The sequence below is a fragment of the Nyctibius grandis genome, chromosome 11 (genome assembly GCF_013368605.1).
Source record: "Nyctibius grandis isolate bNycGra1 chromosome 11, bNycGra1.pri, whole genome shotgun sequence".
Taxonomy (NCBI): domain Eukaryota; kingdom Metazoa; phylum Chordata; class Aves; order Nyctibiiformes; family Nyctibiidae; genus Nyctibius; species Nyctibius grandis.
Window position 1 is genome coordinate 19287995 of NC_090668.1, and position 22221 is coordinate 19310215.

Genomic DNA, 22221 nt, shown 5'->3' on the forward strand with positions numbered 1-22221 from the left:
AACCCCAAGCTCAGCCCCCTTGGCTTGACAGAGGACGTGAATCCCAGACCAGTGAATGCTTGGGCTGGAAAACACTTTCTGCTCTGCTATTCCTGTTGTGAAAGGGAGAGCTCAGTCAGGTGTATGGAGAAGAAGAAGAGTCCAGCAGTGTGATCTCAGTCTTGGACTGGGCTGCAGGTCCCTTCCATGCTACCAACGCCCTCTGTTGCCATAGGAAATTCAGTTAGTCCTTCTGTGCCTCAGTTTCCCCTTGTTAAAATGGGAACAAGGGGAAACTCATCTTCACAGAGGAGATTCAGATGAAAAAAAGATTGCAAGGGACACAGTTATTATGGTGTTGGGAGACAGGTAAGTACCTTAGAAATACATAGGGAACCTGTGAGCTGAGATGTTTGTGGTACTGGTGAATATTGGAAGTCCTCAGTAGTTGGAAAATGCAAAGAGGGAAGCAGGTAGGATCCTTGCACCCACCTCCACTTGGTATGTTCAGAATGGGCAGAACCAAGAGAGAGACCTGCTCCACCTTCTTGGTGATGGGAAGTGGTTAAATCTGGGGTTGGAGACCCACTAACCATCAGTGGGTATCTACATGCTTCGCTGATGTTTGCCATCAGGAGAGCACTGCATCCTCCCCCGCCCTTAAAATATAAATTCATTAGGAGTAGAGAAGGCTGGAAGGGATTCCCTGGATCATCAAATCCTATCCCCTGTTGCATCAATCACATCAGATTTATCCTTTTCATAATCAAGCACCACTATTAAATGTGCTCCTAAGGGAAGACAGTCCCCAAATCTCATTGCTTTAACTCGTAGATGCTTCTAATTTCCAGTCTATGCTTAGTCATGGCCCGTTTGTTAAACAGCAGGTACCTGGCAGAGAGGCAAGAAATTTAACACAGTTTTCTTAAAATAACCACCCAGAAATCCTACCCACAAAAAAATGCTGAGGTTGCAAAAGGGAACGTGCAAGGTCAGGTAATGATAACGGGGAGGCCCGAGCTCACACTTGCCTCTGCCTTGTAGTACAGACTTTACATAATCACCTGCCGTTAATCTTATATGATCCAGTTGAGGTACAAGGCAAAAGTACTCACAGAACAAAGGAACTTTGCTATTCTTCTCCACTGTGTAACCCTCTGTCTCTTTTGCCAGGTATAACTAAACCTGAGCTAAACTTTTGACTCTTTTTCCCTTTCTTGGCAAGCTTTTCTATGCCATTTATTACTTTACTGTACAAGCTGTTACCTGCAGAGCATCTTTGAGAAGTCAGTGAGTTGCACTGCCCCATTTTACAGGTTAGGAAACGAAGCACAGAGCTATCAGCCATATCAACCCAGAGAGCTGCGAGGGCATCTTTCCTCCTCCCAAACGCCCCTGCTTTATTCAGCGCAGTCTTATTCACTCCAAACCATGCAATTGCTACCCAGCCAGAGGACAGGGGCTGGTGCAGCAGCCTGCCTTGTGGCACACAGTGTATGTTGCATGGAAATAATGGGATGCTCTAGAGCCATGACTTGCTTGCTTTACAGTCTTGTTCAGTTAGTTAATTAGAGTGTTAAATGAATGAGGGGGGGGGGGGAAATGGGTGAGTATAGGCAGAGGTGCAAAACTGCTGCGTTACCCATGGCAGCACCCATTGGTTGTGACTCAGTCCATAGAGGGCAATGGCACACAGAGCTGTACGTGCTTAGATCAGGTCACGGCCACGCAGCATAATCAGCCAGCGTGACTAAGGAGGAGGGCTCACTTGACAAAAACAGGTTTGCAACTAGGACGCCGAAATCCCATGTTTGCTTATTTAACTTGGCAGGTATTCAAGTGAAACAGGCACGGAGGGGAGGTGTCAGAGCTGATCTCGGTACCAGCATGTGGGATGTTGACTTTCTATTTCAGTGCTCCTGTTTGGAAAAGAAATGCACTCAGAACCCTCCTCCCCCCTGTCTTTTTTTTTTAAGCACCATTTAAATGTCATAAGAATCTTACGGTGCCCATCTTAATGTTCCTAACAAATTAAAATATTTTATTAGGCTATAATCTGAAAATCATTACCGTGGTTACTACAAAAACCTGAAGCTCTCTAGAGGGAATGATGTCAGCAGGTCTAAAATGTGTGCAAATGTATGTCATGGCCATAAAGGTACCAGGGGTCAGCCAGGCAGCCCCAGCCCCGGGGCGACAGGCTGTCAGCATGGGAGGAACGAAGTGCATCTCACAGCAGGGAGGGAGAAAGCAGATCTCATGGCTGGTTTTCCTGGAGTTCTGCAGGGTGAATGCCTGGGGCTGTGCCTGGTTTGGATCATTTCAGAGGAAAGCGTTGGTGCCATTCCCACGCACCTCCCTCATGGTGAGGGTAAGGAAGTGCCCCAGACCCTTCATGGATGAGCTGCTCTGAACCTCTGGCTCCATCCTGCTAGCACCGACAGGGTGGGTGCCTGTTCCCCTCTGGCATCCACGTACCCCCAGTGCCATCTTCCTCCTGCAGATGGCTCTGGATGAGTCCCTCTGAATAAGCAATGGCTAACGCAGGGCAGGCAGGAGAAAGCCACATCCAGCTTTGAGAAAGAAGCCCATACCCACTGCCCCAAGCAGCTGGTACCTGGAGAGGCTGGGTGACAAAGTGGCCCCTGCTTTGGGCAGGTGACACCAGACATTCCCAGAGCCGTGGCTCCTGGGCCAGTCCCTTGGCCTGTGCAGAGCCAGTGAGCTTCTGCTGGTTACTCCTCACTGGCTTGGGCAAGTGTCAAGCGGTTCAAAGATTAATTACTTTTTAACTGGCTGTATTTCCATCTCTGCAGAAGGCTGCAGTGGAAAAGACAGAAGTACTGGGATGATTTACCCTGGTATTACACAGCAGATTACCCTGTACTTACAGGGTCACCAGTTACCATGCAATTAGACCTCCAACACAGAGAAGTCTGCAATAGGTTTCGAAACCACTCTTCTTCCCGGTGTCAGATAAGCAGAGGGATGGCAGCAAAGTGCAGACTGAAACCTCATTAGGTCCATTTAAAGCTGTTGAATAGTTTAAAATTCAAGCTGAGGGAGGTGCAATGAGAGGGCAGCAAGGCCACCTGTACCTGTCAGTGAGAGGGAGGGAAAAAAAACAGAGCAGTTTGCCTGGAAAATGCAGGGAAGCCAAAAGAGAAAGGAGGGAGCTACGTGTGCCAGGCGGCTGGGGGTGAACAGCAGCAACGGCTGCTGCTTTTTAAGCCTCATCAGGGAGACCTTTGGCAGTGGTGGGGGACTCTGCTGAGCCACAGAGCTGCAGAAGAGCTGGGAAGATGTCCCCGGGGCCGTGTTGGATGCCACAGTGGGGATGTCCCATGGGTCAGGACGAGGGGTGGGCAGCAGAACACCCTGCCTCTGCCTGCTGCCTCCCTGCCTCTTGCTCTGGATTGCCGGCCTCTGTTTTTCACACACACCCAAATCAAACACCTACTCACAGAGTGTTTCGAAGAATGAGAAATGCCTTTGATTATCAAAAACAAATTCCAGTAGCAGCTCATCGCACCGCTCGTATGGCTAATAAAGCACCGAGCTGCTTCTGATCAATATACAGCAGGTATCACTGTAAAGTGAGATTGTGCCCGCCCCAGGCCATGTTGCATTTTGTCTTTATAAACCTGGTCTTCTTCGAACCAAACACAGTCCCTTGTGGGGTGGCAGCTCCTCAGCAAGCTTGTGGCTTTCAGTGTGCCAGTGAAACAAATGCTTTTCTGAAGCCATCCATGTAAAGAACCCAAGTCAAAGAGCAAATTGTGTGCCTCTACAGCAATAATTATTTTAAATACTCTTTTATTACACAGCCACATGTCCATGACTCAGCCCCACAAAGAGTATCCATAAGGTTGACAGCTTCTGGAGAGATGTAGCAGAAAAAAAGACAGTGTGAAGCAATTGATTGCTGAGGACAGAAAGAGCCGTATGTAAATAGTTTGTCTAAAGAATGACCAGAGTGGGGAGACATGCTGCCTGATTGCAAATATTGACAAAGTTGTGAGCTTAGAGGTTAGAAAACGTTGAAAGAAGTATATAGAAGTTAGCACAAGGGTAATGCGGTGAGGAGGAGGCTGGGGAAAATCAGTGTGGCAAGCAAGAAATTCCCATCATGTAGGCGAGATTTGCTTGTGATTTCCTGAAGGAGGCTGTGGGTTGCCCACTGGCATATTTGGATTGGCACCCATCAATACCTCAGCAAATCCCTTAGGGCCCTCACTCACAAAGGAAAGAGGGCAGAATGGAATTTAACAGAGGGTTTTTTTCACCTCTGCTCTTTGGGCTGTAAAGCTGTTTCACATGCAGACATGCGTGTCATTGCCTGTGCATGGTGCATACACATACCTAATGCTCTGGGACTAGAGCAGCTTATCCAGAGGCAGTGAAACCAGCCAAGGCTTAAGCCCAGCATTTGTAGTCACGTTTCTCCTTGAAGTAAATGCTCCAGCAATGACATAATTGAGGACTGTCCTGTCTGCTCAGCATATGCTGCAGGGGTCATTCATCCTATCAGACATTGCAGAACATTAGTGGTTTCTTTAGACTTACTTTCTCCTTCCGTCCTTCCTCTTGTGGCTAACCCTAATGGAGAGCTGATGTCTAGAGACTCCTCTAGGAAAACTCGCCTGGTTCAGAGAGCTGACCATCAGAAACAGTCCTATATTACAGCAAAAAACAGACAGATGTCTCCTACCGGGTGCTGGGTTTGTGAAATGGTCCCAGTGCGGCTCACTGGGGTGGAGTGTCTGTCTGGCTGCAGGAAGGGGAGCAGAAGGCAACCAGCAATATCTGCGATGGCCACTTAGTGCTTGGGGGCTCTAATGGCATCTGGAAACCTGGTTCCTGTGTTTGTGGGCTTGCTTATTTATTTACACTCCTGGCTAAATAAAGGAGGGAGGAAGAATTTTAACACAGTGGTTAAAATGCATGGGACTCCAGCAACTCTGTCCTACTCAAGGGCATCCAGAGAACTTGATAAAGAATGGAGGAAACTTCAATGCACAGAAAGTCTTGGGTGGAAAAATAGAGTAGAAGAAGATGCAATGCTTGATTCCTTCAAATTTTCAAATTTAGCTTGTTTTCCAGCGCAATCCTGCAGCCAGACCCCAGCCTCACCTTCTGCACATGCCACCATTTTGGCTATCGCTGGTTTTAGTTCTGTCATTTCCCAGTGCTGCTGCTGCTCCCCCATCGCAGCCGTGCTCAGATGGGTGCAGTTGCTCTCTTCTCCTGCACCTGTCCCACTGGCTGTTGTCACCATCTGCAGCCTCTCCTCTGCATGCCACAGCACCTTTTGACAGGGATGCTTCAGGCAGGCATAGGAAGGGCATGGCCAGGGCAACCTCCTCTATTTTAGGTCTCAGGAAGTTTAGCCATTAGCATCATATATTCAATATGTCTCTACAGTGGCCTAACTCATGGTGTGTGTGGGGGGAATTGGGGTTTGCCTCTGCCGTGAAATGCAGCTCTCCATTCAGCAGTGCCAGAGCTGGCACAGCTTTCCCACCGGCACTGATGAGTTTAATCACATCATTAGTAGGTGTGACACTGCAGTCTCCGATGATGAGCTCTTTATTTTAACACAGCTTGCAACGTGTTTGTCTGAGATGCCATCTGTGCCTGCACTGCCTTCATTAGGAGAGAAAGCGTATGCATCTTCTGAAGTTGTTCTATATTTCTGTGTTGTTTCCCTGCTGAGAAACCACTGTTCAACTAGAGGGTGAGAACTCGCACCTGAAGGAAAGCACCATCACCCAAAATGCTTAAACAGGCCAAATAAACCATTAGGAAGTGCACCACTGGGAACCATCCTCAATTGGCCTGCAGGAAACTGGCTAGGAGGAACGATCCAGCTATTTAATTACTGAAAGTTTTTCATCTTGGTGAAGCACTAAGGCCCCATCCTCTAATCTAAAGTACTGTAAGTTTTCAGGAAAGCAAGGAGCAGATTTCTATTTTAAAAAAGACTTTTGATTTTTGTACATCCACACCATGATTGTGCATAAAAGTCTCTGGGTTGCCTGCCCAGTTGTTAGATACAAAAGATGATACTACTAAAATTTGTGGGTGCAGATCTGAGCATCTAACCTTCCCCTCTTAAAAACTCCATACTCAGCTATATATTTCTATAGATGCCCCTTGATCAGCCAACAGGCAGCACGCTCGCAGTGTTTCACTACTGCTTAACGAGACTCACCAATGACAAACCAGGCAGGAGCTGCCAGATCATGGTCCAGCCACACGTAAAGGAAGGGACTGCTTCTGTAGGGAGTTCCCATGCCCTGCGCTGTATTACATTTCTGTCTGTACGCTGTCAAGCCTACGCTCAGTGAATCTGACATTAACAAGAAATGGATTTCCAAACAATCTAGCCTAATGAATTTTGAATATTATTATGATTAATGCCAAGGCAGTTGAACTGATTATCCAGAATCCAGAAGTTAAGTAATGGAGCCTTATCTAAATCATGTACAGTCGTCAGTCAGGAATGGCTCTGGCTACAGACAAAGACGGAGTGTTATTGGTTACCCAGAGGGAAGTCACTGTCAGGACAGAGAGAGAGAGAGACGATGGAAGGGGAGATTACGAGATACCCATCTGAAAGCATTTTAGCATAGAGTTATTGCACGTGCAAGTGCTTTATTGGTCCTGTTTCCTAAGCTGCATTTCTCAGGCCATTTTGAGACTTTGCTTTTATATTGCCAGGTTAAGATTTATTGGGCAAATCTTCTTCCCACTTTCCAAAGCCAGAAACTGAGCTGATTTTCATTCTCTGCATCGCCAAAAGAGCGGAATCCTGATGGACATGTTTCTTGCATCATGATGGTTTAACTTAGCCTCTGTCTGATTAGCTTTTGAGCTATTAAACACTTCTTGTAGTATTACCAGCTCACTGCAAAATGATAATGCAGATCAGTCATGGACAATTTCTGTTGGCACATGCAGTCTTTGCAGACTACAGATCGCCTTTGCAGTTGGAACCAGCCAAGAGCTGTGCTGTTTCACGGGGATTGCATGTCTCTGAGCAGGCCTGTCCTAAAGTGTGGTGTGGTGCAAGGGTCTCCAGCCTGGTGGTGACAAATTGGTAAATCCATACGGTGCCCAACAAACTACCTGATGGATGTAATTTAAATAGCTTTAGTGGCTTTCCCAGCCTCTGCTGTTATCTGGGCAGTGACCAGGAGAAAGGTGGCTTAGCTGGTAGCTTTTCAACAGCCCAAATGTTGTGCCCATGTTGTGCCTGTGCTGCAGAAGACCGCAGTGGCCACCATCTGCATGCAACCCTCCACACAGCTGCCCAGTGTCAACCCACAGCCAAGCAGTGGGACTCCTGGGAAGCCACTGGATCTCCCACCAGTGAATCCTTCCCCAGTGCTACCACTTTCCTTTGCTGTCTGAGATCCTAGAGTGGGGTCTTGTCTTTCAGCAGGTGGCCCAGGGGATCAGGAGGCTGGTCAGCTCTCCTTCACCTGGGAAAGCTCTAGCAGCAACTGTTAGGACAGGGGTTTAGGATGTGTTAGGACCTGGTGGTGGCCTTGCTGACCTCTTTGCTAGGTGTTTTCCAAACTACAGCTGCTCTGCTCCCACGTCTCCCCAGCTGAGTGAGGCGTGTCTGGGGTTTATGTCCCAGTGTTGGAGATCATGGCTTTTGGAGCATTTACTTATATGAAAATGAGAAACTGGCCTTTGTTCCTCTGCAAGCTGGTTGTGCAGCCATTTCCTAGCAGTGGGTGCTGCTGCTTTGAGTTCTGGGAAGAAAAGGGGAGGGGTGAAGGTAAGGAGCATACCAAACAGATTATTGGCAAACATAATTAAAAATATATGTGTGATTACTCCTCTGTTTGCCTTTTCTTAACCATCCTCTGCATTACCTCTGGCATTTTTAGATGCCAGATAATATAACTGAGAGGACTCTTGGGTACAGGCAGCTCTTAGAGCAGCAGTGATTTATCTCAGGCCATTCTGAGGTAGCAGAATTTACCTCTAGCTACAGCCACCCCTCCATGTCTGCCCCCCCTCATCTGCATAAGGAATTGGCAGCTTGTTAATGCCTCATTAGGAATGCTGAAAACCGTGGGATTAAAACACACTCAGTGGAGCAGAGATGAGGGGAAGGGTGAGAAAGGCCGATGTCCCTGCTTGCAAATTACACCGCTTGATTCAACGTGATTCAGAATTACAGGTCATAAAGCAACTAGATTGTTAAATGAAGTAAGAAAAAACAATGTCAATGGTAGGCTTTATTTTTAGACTCATATTTAAACACAGTATGTGCATCTGGGGGGAACAAACAGTCCCTTGCCAAACAGTCCTGCTGACAGCAGGAAGGTCTCACCCCCTTCTCAGTTTCGCATTAACCCTGCCTGGTCAGTCTTTCCTGCTCCTGAGCAAGTCCATCTGGCTCCTTACATCACCTCACCACAGGGACATTTGGTTCCTTTCCTCATGCTCTCTCTGGGTAAGTCCAACCCTCTCCCCTCTGGCAGCAGGTGACCTGCATCTCCCCTGCTGTGGGCAAGGCTGGGACACCCAGCACGGCTGCAATGCAAGTAGGCGAGACAGCTACACATTGCTTTGTGCATTCTGTAAATCTCCAAAACCCCTCTGTGATCCCTTGCAAAGTGCTGTGAGATGTCTTCAGTCACTGGCATGCAGGGGAAGAGCAAGCCCCACGCTGCGGCACTGCCAGAGCCTGCAACGGAGGAGACATGGTTAGGTGCAGAGAGTGAGGATGAGGAGAGGATCAGATCTGGCATTCCCAGAAAGTGGAGTAGACACGTGCAGAGTGCTGCGTGGTGAGGACACAAGAAGTCAAGTGAGTCAAAACGTTTGGTGGAAGCTTTTTGGGTTTTGCTGATTGTTTTTAAGCTCACGGTCAGCACTGGCTGTGACAGCAGGGACAGCAAATGCACAAGACCTGACAGGGCTACACTGAATGTTTTCAGTGATGGCTTTTGAATCACTTAGAAGAGGCTCAGCCTGGGGGTGGTACGGCCATAACACATGATGCCTTTCAGCTGGGAGAACACCAGGGGGATTTTTTTTGAGGCCAGAGTAATTCTGGAAATGGTGCAATCTCAGACATAGCTAGCACCCTGTTTTCTGGATAAGCTGAAAGGAAATAACAGATAAAGTACTTGGGAAGTGCATCCAGTCACAACTTGCACTTAAATTCAGCTACCTCTGGTGTAAACTACTTGTGTACTTAAGAGCCTAGTAAGGTGACAGTTAAAACTATGAAGTGTGGGACAGCTAATGTTCAGCAAAGCTCAGCTCTGTCTGGCATGTCAGAGTTAATCCCTCTGCTTTGCAAAAGGTGCCCAGGAATCTGTCAAGACTCACACAGGCAAAATACTGGCACATCTGATGACAGTGAAACGTCTCTCAGTGCTGCTGGTTCCAGCACTGAAGGCAGGGAAGGAGTGTCCTCTCCTGGACACACAGCCACGAGCACGTACTGTCCTTTGCCTCGCCCCTGAGAAACCACCTTTGCATGCCTCAACCTGATCAGACAAACTTCGGCTCACAAAGGCATGATCTACAGCAGTTTTGTTTGTTGTAAGTTGAGTTCCAAGAACTCAACTTAGTCAAAGAGAGAAGCTTTTCCTGCTTCTTGCTTGCATTGGGTTTTTTTTTGTCCTTATGTCCTCTTGGGTGACCCAACCACCTGTGGCTCTTATTCTTGCAAGGCTGTCCAGAACTGCTGAATAACACATCCTGCCTGCAGCAGGAATTAATGTGTCCTGATGGGGACATACATCTGGCTGCTGGGGGAAGGTTCAGAGCTCAATATCTTCCAGGGATCACCCAGCTCTGAGAGCTGAGGTCTAAAGGACATATGTTCTGGTGCAGCTCAGCCTGGGATAAGAGCCAGGTCTGCAATTAAAGAAGATCCCAGGTCATCCCTACCTACAGCAGCAGGAACAGAGACAGCAATCAGAGAATGTGTGTCTTATCACTAAGTCATGCAGATTGAGTGTTGAGTGGATTTTCCTGGAGATAAACAGTGCCAAGGTCTCCACTGCTGCTACATGATTCTGTACAAACTCCAGTGTCTCAGCATCCTGCACATAAAAGGAAAGTTCAAATAATGTTGCACCATATGAAGGCACCTACGGTGGTTCTTGTGAATTACCCAAGCCAGGAGGGGGAGCAGAACCTCCCTGAAGTACGCCAGGAACAGGAAGAAATCTGTCAAATGACCTTGGAAAACAAATGTCAGGTGACCAAGGGAAACAAAATGACTGATTTATTATTTATTTTATTTCAAAGTTGAGAAGGAAACTGTACAAAAAGGAAAATAAAACACAGCTTTAGAGTATGCCAGAGACCAAATTCCATTCTTAGCTGAGATCCATGAAGAAACCTTCAGCTGTGAGCATGGAGGGAATGGCTCAGTAACTCTCCTCTGAATGCTACAGCCCTGGAGCTAGTACATGAGCTGGGAGGGGGAAAGCAGGGCTGCCCACCAAGAGCTGCCTTTAACAGGATCTGGACTCCCACCTGTCCAAAGTTCTCATGAGGGTTTTTCAGCCCTACTCTGGTTTTGATTTCCATGGTATCTCTGTTAGTGGCCCAAACTGTGGATACATTGCACAGCCTTTGCTGAACACTGCTGCTCCACTACCTGCTGCTATACTGTCGAACTTTTATTGGGGATAACATGTCATCTTTTCCCTTCCTAATCAGCTGGATGTTGTTCAGAAAGCCGGGACAAGGAGAATTTTTTCCCCAGATACCAGCTTTCCTTGGTAGCAGACAAACATTGAGCCTTATAATACTACTTGTACATAGCACTTATATAGCTTTACATCATTGAAGTGCTGTACTAGCATTAAGTAATTATTTCTCTCCCTAATGGCCATTAATGCTGGCCTTTCATGAACCTCCCCCAGCTCCCCGAGGTTCTTATCTAATACAGCAATAAGCTGCTCAAAGGGAGTGGCTGGTTATCTTGCAAGTCTATGGGCTTGGATGTGTAATGAGGATTCAGAGCAGAGGCCAGGTGCCCTGGAGTACCAGAAACATGTGGCTGTAGACCAGGTCATGCACTTGGGAGTATGTGTTAGAAAGGGATGGAAGCAAGTAGGTGATACTGCGATCTTGAAATGGAGACAGAAGAAGGAAACTTTTGCATAGAGGATATGCACTGATTGCTCTATTTATTAGCAGGATAGTACTGCAAACTGAAAGAGTAAAGCAATGGGAATAACCTGTCAATGTGGGCATCGGGAGTTGATCTAAGGAGAAGAAGTTAGCTAAAAATGTCAAGCAAAGCTAGACAGCCATGGCAATGGGATAAAGAGGCCAGTCTGTAGGTCTATGAAGCATTAAAATAACAAGGAGAAAGGGCGAGCTTGGCAGCTCACAGGATTTAAAGGGAGGAACAGAAGAGGATTTACTTGCCTTATTTGCTTGAAAACAAATCCTTTCTTCCAGGTTGCGCAGTGTCTCCAGGGGAGAAGTTGCAATGCCACTGTTTGAGGACATATCACCCTTAGGTGCCTTTAGGAGATGAACCTGCATGATGGCTGGGCTCCTCCATCCCTGGCTCCCAAGGGGAATGGAGGAAGGTGGGTTGGGAAGATGACATGACTGTTTTAGAAAAGACTCAGAAGCAGCATGCTCCTGACAAACATCAGTCCGGTATGGTCACTTATTTCTGAAACCTGTCAGGCCCAGCTCCGAGCAAACAGAGGCTTGACTGAAGCAAACTTTCAGCTTCTTTCTAAAGACACAATAATGATTCCTTACAGAGCCAAGGACATGCCATGTAAACTGGCTTTGAAAAGAAAAAAAACAGCACCATCCTTTTTTTTTCAGTCTGATTTAATAGCATCATTTTGTTTTTAAGCTTTTGGCAATGGCTGGTCCTGTAAAAGAAGTATGTAGCCATTGGAATCACGTGCAAGTCTATCCTGGTGTAGCACAGATCACAGCCACTACATGTTATGCAAAGGATTTCTGTCACCTTGGACACACTCTGCTTCCTATGGCATCAGTAGCACAGTCGCTCTGTGCTCAGCTCTAAATAATTTTGCTATGTCAGCAAATAACTGCATGGCTGAGTGCAGACCAGGAAGACTCAGTGTTCACTTACCATACAGCTTCAGAGCAGGGCCTTTCCCTGCCTTCCTGCATCTGTTTTCTCATGTTTTAAACACGAATTTTAATCCTAATCAGTTTGCAAGGGGAGCAGTATAGGACGATCAAAGGTGATGCTTTAAAATGTAATGGCCAGTCTTATGTGTTAAGCTAGACATCGGCATGGTTTTATGGTACAGTTTAATTGATGCCTGTTCTGCTTATAGCTAGCTAGTAAGTGCAAGGCAACTTTTCCCTCTCAAAAGTGTGGCACCTTGTTCGAGATGCAAAGAATACCTCCTTATCTATGAGCATAGCTGAGCCATATTTTGGGATCTGCACATTAGGGCATGGCTTAGCGTTTTTCCCCTCAAATTGGTTTGATTATTAATTATTACTGGATTAATTTTTTGTAAAAATGTGTCTCACATGACATAGAGGGCTGAGAGGAATGCTTTGGCAGTCCCTGGACTCTACCATATGAGCTAAGCCAAGACTGTGTCGTCACATTCTTAGGACAACCGTTGACTGTGTACGTCACTTGACTGGCAGTTTTTCACCAGGATGTATCTAGAGGAGGCCAAAGACCTTGACTTTATTTTAGTTTATTAGAACTGAGATGGGACTACTGGCTTCTCTGTTCTGCTTTCAGGTCCAGATTCTCAAGTGGTGTAAATCAGGGCCCTCCCATTCCATCAAAACTGCTGTAATACTGTTTGTGTAAGCTGAAGACCTGTTTCATAGCTTCTGAACTGCTCTAAGACCTGTTCAAAAGGGAGTTAAGTGTGCTCAATACGTTGTACTACCTGTAATCTCAAATGGCCCTGCAAGATTCAGGATATTGCAAATGTAGAGAGCTTTGCAATAAGTAATCATTTTGAGATTGCTGGAAAACTGAAGAGTTGTTAGTGCTACTTAGAGAAGAACAAAATAAGCATTAGCACAAAACCGTTTTTGCAACAATCAGGTTTGATGTATGTCCTGGTCTGTTGATAACATTTCCTCAGAGCCCTTCACAAGAAGGGAAAGCAACTTGTAAAAGCTGGGAATGCAGGGAAGAGCTAAAATTGCAGCCAGGGTTTCAAAGGAACAAAGAAAAGCATATTTCCATTTCCATTACGGAAGAACATTCTTGGGAGCTCAGAGCAGCAAGCTGAGAACACGCCAGCCAAGCCATTTCTAAATAGAAGGTGTAGAGGTGCAACGAGCTTTTTATCTTCATGCACCGCAGTTCTGAGCACCTCTACATTTAAGAAAGATGTTCCTGAGACCTTTAAAATCCCTTCTCCTTTTTTTTTTTTTTTTGTAAGAAGAGGCTGTTTCAGCATCAGAAAAAGGGCTGGTTTGCAGACCTCTGAGTACAACATTGCAAGCCCGGGTCCAAATTCTGTCAGACCCCAGAGAAGTCTGGCTCTCACCCTCCCTGCAGGAATCCTGCTAAGCATCATACCCATTTCTGACCCTAGTCCAACTCACCTCCTCAGCACTGTCCCTCTTTCTTCCAAGCATTGCAGTGTGTCTCTGTACTGACCCTTCCCCACTCTAGTTCTGCATTAATCGGGCAAAAAGAAACCTGTGGCAGCTTGGGAAATCTGGCAGCTTGGAGGCGAGGTTTTGTTTGTACAAGAAACATTTTCATCCAAGCAAGCGCAACAATCTCATTATTTTGAATAGCCACACATGTGCTGGAAACCTAGACACCAGATACCTTCTCGCCTGATCCGTCATAGGACTAGAGAGACTTCTGTCTGTTTGATTCAGTTGCAGTGCTACAACGTTATTAGCACTTGCTTTTTTTGTGTCCGTAATGAGACAAGCAGTCTTCCAAGCAGTACCAGAAAAGCACTCTTTCTCATCAACACAAAAACCTTGGACACTTTACCCTCAGCAGAAATGAGTGCTGGAGACTTGCAGCCATACTGCTTCTAGTACCGGCTGGTCTTATCAATTAGCTATTTCCCCACAGATGGTGCTTCTTATGTAGAAGGACAGAACAGAGAAAAACTTGTCCTGCTCAGAGGCACTTGTTCAGAAATCTCTGGTGAATCCGAAGGTAAATCCATCTGCGTTCAATCTGTTTGCATGTATCCTGCAAACCCCCTGTATACCTGCTGGATTCATGTGCCCTAGAGAAGGGTAGACACTGACTGAGAAAGCACCTTTCCCTGGCTTGACATACCCCAATGGGACTTCACCCATGGGCTCTTCCATTTCCAAACTCTCCAAAGGGACTGTCTTTCCTGCCTCCATTAAATGCTGGGCATACCCCTGCCTGTAAGAGCCTGTTCTTTACAAACAGACCGCCTTTTTGCAGTGCGGTCCTGCAGTCATTTACATATTCAAAGCACTCTTTGAAAAGGCACAGTTTTATGAGCACAAAGTCTTTTGTGCAATTAGGTGATGTGCAGATGCCTATGCATGGCTTTTAGCAAACCTTACCCAAGAGGGACAAACCTCACGCTGTATTTCTGGTGGGTGCCTCAGAGCACTGAGGCCCTGCAAAACTCAGCACGATACTTTGCTGAACACTCTTTCTTCCCTTGCCTCTGGTTCATCAGATGCAGGGCTGGAGTATGCTCTTGGCATTTTGTCATTTGATTTCTTTACAAGCCCATTTTGGGAGGAGAGGACATCATTTATCTTGATACATTTCGCTCCCCATCCATCATGTTAACCAGGTGGGATTGGTGGGTAAGTTCATGGGCAGCTGGGGAGGCAGTAGCCAGCCCAGGTTTTTGAACAGCTCCTTGTTGATGTAGCTCACAGGGAGGCCCTGAGTTTGTCCACATCATGTCAGGGCTGACCCCTTCCTCAGGGCTCTCATCACTTATATTTCCTTGTGCCTTTGCCCTCACCCAGGTTGGAGGACACACCATGCTGCCTATCCGTTGGATGCCTCCGGAGAGCATCATGTACAGGAAGTTCACAACAGAGAGTGACGTCTGGAGCTTCGGGGTGATCCTCTGGGAGATCTTCACATATGGGAAGCAGCCCTGGTTTCAGCTCTCAAACACAGAGGTACAACAGCACTGAGACACCTCAGCTGGAAACTGTACTGTTCACCATCTCTCCTTTCCAGGGTGCTTGCAAAGCAGTTTGTACATAGATGGTCCCCTCCTTGGCACTCCCATGGCTTCACCATGGGAGAAGTGTCATTATCTCTGTGTAAGAGCTGGGTAAACTGAGGCATGCAGGAATCAAAGGGCTCTGCCAAAGCCTTGTACTAGCTCACCCTCAGTCTCTCCCTTCTACATTCCTGACATACCTCCATAACAGCCACATCTGATTGATAAACTCTTGGGGTGCTGCCAGAACTGAGGATACCCAAATTACTGCTGGGATCTAAGTTATTGTCATGCCCTGCATTTCCTCTGCTCTCTTTCTCCTTACTTTATAGCTGAGGCTCTTACTGCAGTCTTCAGTTTATGAGAAAGTGTTTGAAGCCTGTTATATAGCATGTGGCACATTTCTGTGGGGCTTTTTCCCATCCTGATATCTATTATATGGTTTGCCCCAGTTCATTGAGGGCGGGACCCAAGGAGCTGGTTTGTCCTTGTTATTTCTTTGAAGAGCAAAAGTTGCAGCCCATCAGTATAGGGCTGTACTGTAAAAATATTGAGGGAATGCTGTCTGAGATTAGCAGAGTGTCAGAGCTGAGGTTTGAGGCACATCAGCAGAAATGCATTGGAAGATTTTTGCTCATAATAGTAGGGGGTATTATAGAAAAGGAACAAGATGCATTGACGTAGCAGTGTGTGGGAACCTTGCACATTTTTATCCTACTCTGTATCTAATGGATTTCAGAAATTTCACCTTTTGTAATGAGAAATGTGCATTTTCTGCTTTCTGGATACAGATCCCTTAATTAAGTGAGTTGCAGAGATGGCAAATACAAGGTGTTGCTTTGCAGCTCTACTACTTGCCCATTTGTGTGCTCAATGGGGCCTGACTGCATATCCCAAAGTAGCACACGCAAACATTTTAGAGACACAAACAACGGAATCGACAGCGACAGAAGTTATTTGTCACGCTGTTTAATGAGCTGCTCTTGCATTTCCCTGGGAGGGTAAATACAAACACACACAAATGAGCACATGTAGCTCATACATGGGTGATAGGCATGCTGGAATATGACAGCTCAGCTGCCCTCATGCTCTCTGCCTCAGTTTCCTTTGCAGGGCAGTAGGACTGAGAATAGTCAACCCCAGCCTTGAGGGAGGAGAGCTGGCTAAAATCCGCACGGATACAGCTGTATTGGCTTTTCTACCATCTGTGGAAAACTCTTATCCTCTCCTATAGCTGTATCCACTTCTTTCTGAGAGGTGAAGTCTTCCACCCCAGACCACACTGTCCTGGTGGGAGGGAGCCACATTAGCTCTCATCTGGCTCATCTTTCACAATTTGTGGAGAGGTGGGCAGAACCTGGGTGGTTGCAGGGAACTGACACCTCCACCAGCTCCTGGATGCTGAGGCGTCAGAGCCAGTCTCAGCAGCAGCCTGGCTGCAGCTGCAGAGCCCCGTGGAGAGGCAGGTTAAATGAGTCTGTGGCAGGCTTCATGCTGGGATGCTCGCTCCCTCCTGTGGCACCCACGTGGCCTCATACCCCCAGAGCATTTTTAGTGATTTTGTTCAAGGCTGGAAGAGACCTTGTCTGAGCAGAGGGATGAGGTAGAGCACCACCTCATCTGAAAGCCTCAGCCAGTCCATTAACTTCTGTCTATGCCCTTCCTTTGTACTGGAGAGAAAGGGCCCAACACAAGGCTTCTGTGCATGTTCAGGATGTCCTGTCAGAAACCATAACTCACGTCCTCCCAGAGGTCACCGCTGCCAGCAGTTTTACGGTGATGCAGGCTTCTCTGCATGCTGCATCCTCCTGGCCCAGCTTTCAGCAGGTCCTAATCTCTCCCCTCTGTGTTTATATGCAAAGAGCAAAGCAATAAGTATCTTTTGAGCTGTCTGGCAGGCCCATTACTATTCATAAATGATAAATTCAAATCACCCCTTGCTGGGTGGCTTCCCTCAACACACTGCTTGGGATCTGTGCTTATCTGCAGAGCGCGGCAGGTCACTCGCATGCTGCAATGCTGGGACTCATCAACTTCAACCAAGGAGGCCAGACAGTAATAGCAGTTCTCTAACAAATCATACTGCCTTCCCTTTGCATCTGAATGGTGAGCAAAACACAAACAGACACTTAGGGGAGTCCTTTCCAATGGCATCCCTCTGAAGAGACTTTAACGCTGTCCAAGAGCGCACATTTCTCTCATTAGCAGCACCGACCTGACCCAGAACAGAGTGTTTGCACTGAATTTTTTTTTTCTCCATTACAGATGTGATTTGAGGTGAAATTTCATTCTTTCAGCTGCTTTTCTATGTCAAAATGAGGCAAATTTGCCCTTGGAGATGGAGGTAGGAAAAGATGCTCTGAACTCTCCCTTGTGGAACTCTCCTGGGCTTTGCAATGGAAAGGACTCTTGATTTTCAGGGAAGAAAAATATCATTTCAGCTGTGCAAAACATTGCTTTAGTTTGGGGATTTCAAGGCTTTTTTTTTCCTTCTTCAATTAGCAGGAAAAAATGACATCATAAATTAAAACTTCGTTTCATTTGCTTGTGACCTCCTGTTTGGAGAGGACATTGAGGTAGTTAGGTGTCAAATGGGGAAGATTTTTGGGAACTGCAAGACTGCAGCTGGAGACAAAGTTTTCACTGTAAAATTGTCATTAACAACACACAAACAGGTGAGCGCTGAGGATCTGCAGAACCTCTTGGATTCTCAGTGCTCCCATTCACTAAAGAGTACCACATCAGCCAAGAAGTAGCTGGGACAGGACATCCTCCTGGAACTGCCCAGACGTTGTTCAAAGTCTCTTTTCTTTCTTTCAGGTCATTGAGTGCATTACCCAAGGCCGAGTTTTGGAAAGGCCTCGAGTCTGCCCCAAGGAGGTTTATGACATCATGTTGGGCTGCTGGCAGAGAGAGCCTCAGCAACGGCTCAACATCAAGGAGATCTACAAGATCCTTCATGCTCTGGGCAAGGCCACACCAATCTACCTGGACATCCTTGGCTAGCAGTGGCCATTTGTCGAAAGTCCCTACTCCTTCCTTCCGTCCTTCCTTCCCTCTCCCAAGTCCTTTGCCCCTCAGCTCCCAAGCAAACATCTTCATATAAACTCAAGTGCCTGCTACTCATACAACACTGAAAAAAACAAAACAAAAAGCAAACCAACAAAAACCCCACAAAACAACAACCTGTAAGGCAGTTTGTCTTATATATATTTATAGATATCTCTCTATATATAACTTCCACACCAATACAGAAAGAAGCTGCTGTTACAGAAAATTATAAGACTTTAAAAAAAAAAAGAAACAAAAAAGGGAGGAAAAAAGTACTTAAAAAGATATATATAATTAAAAAAAAAAAAAAGAAAGAAAGGAGAAGGTATCTTTCCCCCGAGCAATGAAGCAGTGAGTTGTAACTCTGCTGTAAGTATGATTCGGGCTGCTGGGCAGGGCTCTAGACTGGCTATGGCAGCTATGCCATCCCGGGTAGGAGCCCCGGCAGGAAAGCCTTGCCCTGGTTGTATGATATGCACTGAATGTGTGAAATCAGTCCCTCCTTTTTATCTTCGCTTCCCTCCCTCCTTGCCAGCCCGCAGATGATGGGCACAAAGCCAGGGCAGTGGCCCTGGATGAACTCTCTTTTACCAACCCCTTCCCTCCCTCCCTCCAAGTCCTTCCCCATCCCTCCCTGCCTTTTTCCTTCCTTCAACATTTCAGGACAATTTTTCTAATTTGCTGATTCTTAAATGTACAGACTCAAGGCTTTCGAACACACAGTCAAAGGATTGTGGTACCTACGGGTAAAACACACACCAGGAACCAGCCGCCCTCCCACAGACGGCGAGCTGGCCAGACCCATACCTCCCTCCTGCCCCGTGCCAGGGCTGGGAGTGCAGCGGGACCGAAGTGGCTGCGTGAGGGAGTCGAGGAGGGGTCCTGGAGATCCGGTCCTGAATCATCCCCAACCCATTTCAGTGTGCGAGACAGGAGTGCCATTCATCTGGGGTGCTCAGCCCACGTGGCAACTTTGGGAGGAACAACCCCGCTGTCCCCAGACCTCCTTTTTCTCCCCACTCTTCATGTTTGCTAGTGGCCATGGGGTTGTTCCTCCTCCCTCAGCTGTCTGTACCAGGGCCATATTGGTCCCTGGTGTAAACCTTCAGCGAACAGGGAAGTATCCCTGCTCCCCACATGGGGGAAAGGCTGCAGTGTGCAGACAGCTGGGACCGTGCCTGCATCCTGCCTGGGCATGCCTATGGGGACAGTGTATCCCAGCGCTCTTCCTCCCCAACCTCTTCCCTTCCCCACCCCTGCCCCATGCCTCAGTCCAAGACTCAGGCACAAGCCAGCGAGGGACAGGGAGGGGGACAAGGCTTACGAGATGGCTGGAAACCTACGAACACCTGCCTGCAGCCCCCTTGCCATTCTCCTCACGTCCCCATCCCCTGAAAGGATTGATGCATCTGCCTTTGAGCTGTTGTGAAATGCAGAGGCTGAAGAATAGCTCCACAGGCAGCCCCGGGAGAAGGGGGGGAAGAGGGGAAGGTGCCTTCAGGAACAGACGGCTTAGCGGATGATGGCTGCAGCGGCCAGCCTTGCATCTCAATGAGGATAAAGGCCTGACAGGCAGTGACAGGGGGTGGTGGGGACAGTGAGGAGAGACAGTAGCATCCTCCCTATAGCCCATCACCCTCGAGCAGGAAATAATCCTGACCTGGGGAAGGGCTGAGTCAGACACTGAATCCCGTCCGTCTAGACTGGGCTGAGAATACAAAACCTTTCTGGGTTGTTTTTTTCCTGTGGCTAATCGAGGATGAGGGGGAACCTCAGCTTGGCAGCTGCTCTCAGGAGACAGGGAGCAGGCGCCACAGGCATTGCCAAGGCAATTTTGAGAAGACAATAAACACCGGCACAAAAATAGCCAGCTTGGATGTGGTGCTTGCCTGGATGGGAATGCAGATGGGGGAAGAGGAGATGGAGAAGGGACCTTGGCTCCTTCCTCATGGCCAGAGTAGCATTCATGGCCAAGACGCAAGGGGAGATGGGTCACTCTGACTGAGACCTGGTTATGGCCAGCTACTGAAAGGGGAAGATTTTGCATCCTCTCCTCATTCTCCTTATCTCTTGCCAATCTCTACCTCCCACCCATGGCTCCGGCATGACCTGGCTTATGGTTTCAGACAGGGGCAGGGGACACTGCTACAAGAAGGTTTGCAGTGGTAGCAGGGGCTGTGGGTTTATTCTGTGCTTGTGTAAAGAGCAATGCAAGCTTGGGGTAGGAGAGGATGGGTGGCAGTAACCTTGTGGGACTAAGGATGTAACCTTCTTCTGCATGTTAGAGAGATCTGGGCTAGTGGAACAGGCTCATGCCAATGGAGGCTGGATGGACTGCTGCTGAACAGGCACCAGCAGCTCACAGCATGGACACCAAAGATGGCATGGTCAGGGACAAGGGTGTGGACTGGTGCCAGGAGTCTGCACACAGGAACAGCATACCATGCCACCCCTCAATAGCAGGATCTTGCTCCTTTGGGAGAAGATATCTAGTTTTCCTCATCTGCCTACTTACGTCCACCTTTGGAAGTGAAAAAGATCAGTTGAAAGGCTGATAGCTGCTAGCCCTTGCTGACATCGCTCACTTTGTACGCAGACTGCTTTGGCTAAGAGGACTGGACACTCTGTACAAGGGGAGAATAAGCAATGGCTGTTAATAGCCCAGTGTCTTCAAAAGAAAATCCTTCCCTGGGGCTGCCTGTCTCTTACTCAAATGGCTTCTTGATCTTGTGGCTCTGTGCCAGATTGTACAAGGCCACCATTTTGTCCACCCCTCTCTCTTGCTCTCATGCTCTCATTTCTCTTCTGGCCAATGTCATGGGCCTTTACACTATCAAATCACCTACAGCCACTGTGTTCCCATGTTTGATGAGATTCTCCTGTCACCACTCTGCACAGCAGCTACATCCTCCTTTCCTACCTTCTTTCCTCCTTCCCCTCCTCCCCAGCACCACCATCCTGTCCCTTTTGCCACCTCTTTGCATGGTCACGACAGCGAGGCGAGCTGAGGAGCTGAGCATGACACTGAGCCTTGGTGCCATGTGGTTAGGAATAAGTGGTCTATGAGAGGCAAGGAGATGGGTTCTCAGAAGACGTGAAGTGGCTGAGACCAAGGTTCAGGCTGTCTGACTTCTTTACTGTTAGCCCCACCAAGTGCAGTGACTGCCTTGGAAAAAGGTCCTTTTGTCAAAGTTAATTGTGACCAATTGCTCAGAAGAGCAGGATAAGATGCAGTTCTGTGGCGTGATGTCTCGCTGGCTGCTGCTTTATGCCCCTTGGCCTGTTGGTGCTGGATGGAGGTTTGTTGGGGGGAGAAAGAGGTTGGTTTTTTGTTCGAAGACATGACGGAAACTGCTGCATCCCTTTTTGGCATGACAGTTTTGGAGAGGAAGAGGGAAAGCAGCTGTGCTGAGTTCCTGGTGAACACCCTGAGACCTCATTTCCAGAAGAACCTTCCCTGGACCAGAAGTGGAGCTACCCATCAGCACAGGTGATGGTGCTCTTCCCTGTAGGAAGATGGGCTCTGCAGTGGCCCTGCTGCATGTGACGGGAGGAAGAAGAGCAGTTTTGCGGGGAAACTCTCACAGAGTGCCATAAATCTGAGTGTGGGGACTGTTTGGAGGTAAAGAGAAATAAGTTCATGCTCCTTCTCCATTTCCAGGAGAGATACTTCCCATTGTCCTGCCTCTACTAAGAGGAGAGAGCTATCCCTGCTGCCTGGCAACATCTGACAGGTCCCACCCAGCTCTGGGGCAACCCAGGACTAATTCCCAGCATGCCCAGGCAGACGTTCCCACCACCCAGCCTCCTCCATCAGCAGTTTTCTCAAGGGACCTGTGAAAGGGACCTGGAAGGAACGCCGGTCTGAGCACTGCTGAGAAGGGGCCATGGGGTCTTCCCTGTCCCAGCTGCATCCTGCTCCCTAAAAATAAAAATTTTTAGCACCAACTCAGTCACCCAAGCGTGTCACTGAAACGATGCTTTCTTGGAGGTGAAGGTGCTATTTTGGTGCATGGTACAGATG

The 22221-nt window shown here is 47.7% G+C and overlaps 1 protein-coding gene across 3 annotated transcripts in view; it reads left to right on the forward strand.

Moving 5' to 3' along the window:
• The window catches only part of NTRK3 (neurotrophic receptor tyrosine kinase 3), a 212891-nt gene extending 194490 nt beyond the window's left edge, over positions 1 to 18401 (forward strand). For all 3 annotated transcript variants that reach the window (XM_068409846.1, XM_068409847.1, XM_068409849.1), the window contains 2 exons: positions 14941 to 15099; positions 17967 to 18401. In XM_068409846.1, coding sequence (XP_068265947.1) covers positions 14941 to 15099; positions 17967 to 18152 — 345 coding nt within the window. In that variant the 3' untranslated portion in view covers positions 18153 to 18401. The remainder of the gene's footprint in view (positions 1 to 14940; positions 15100 to 17966) is intronic.
• Positions 18402 to 22221: the final 3820 nt, after the last annotated feature.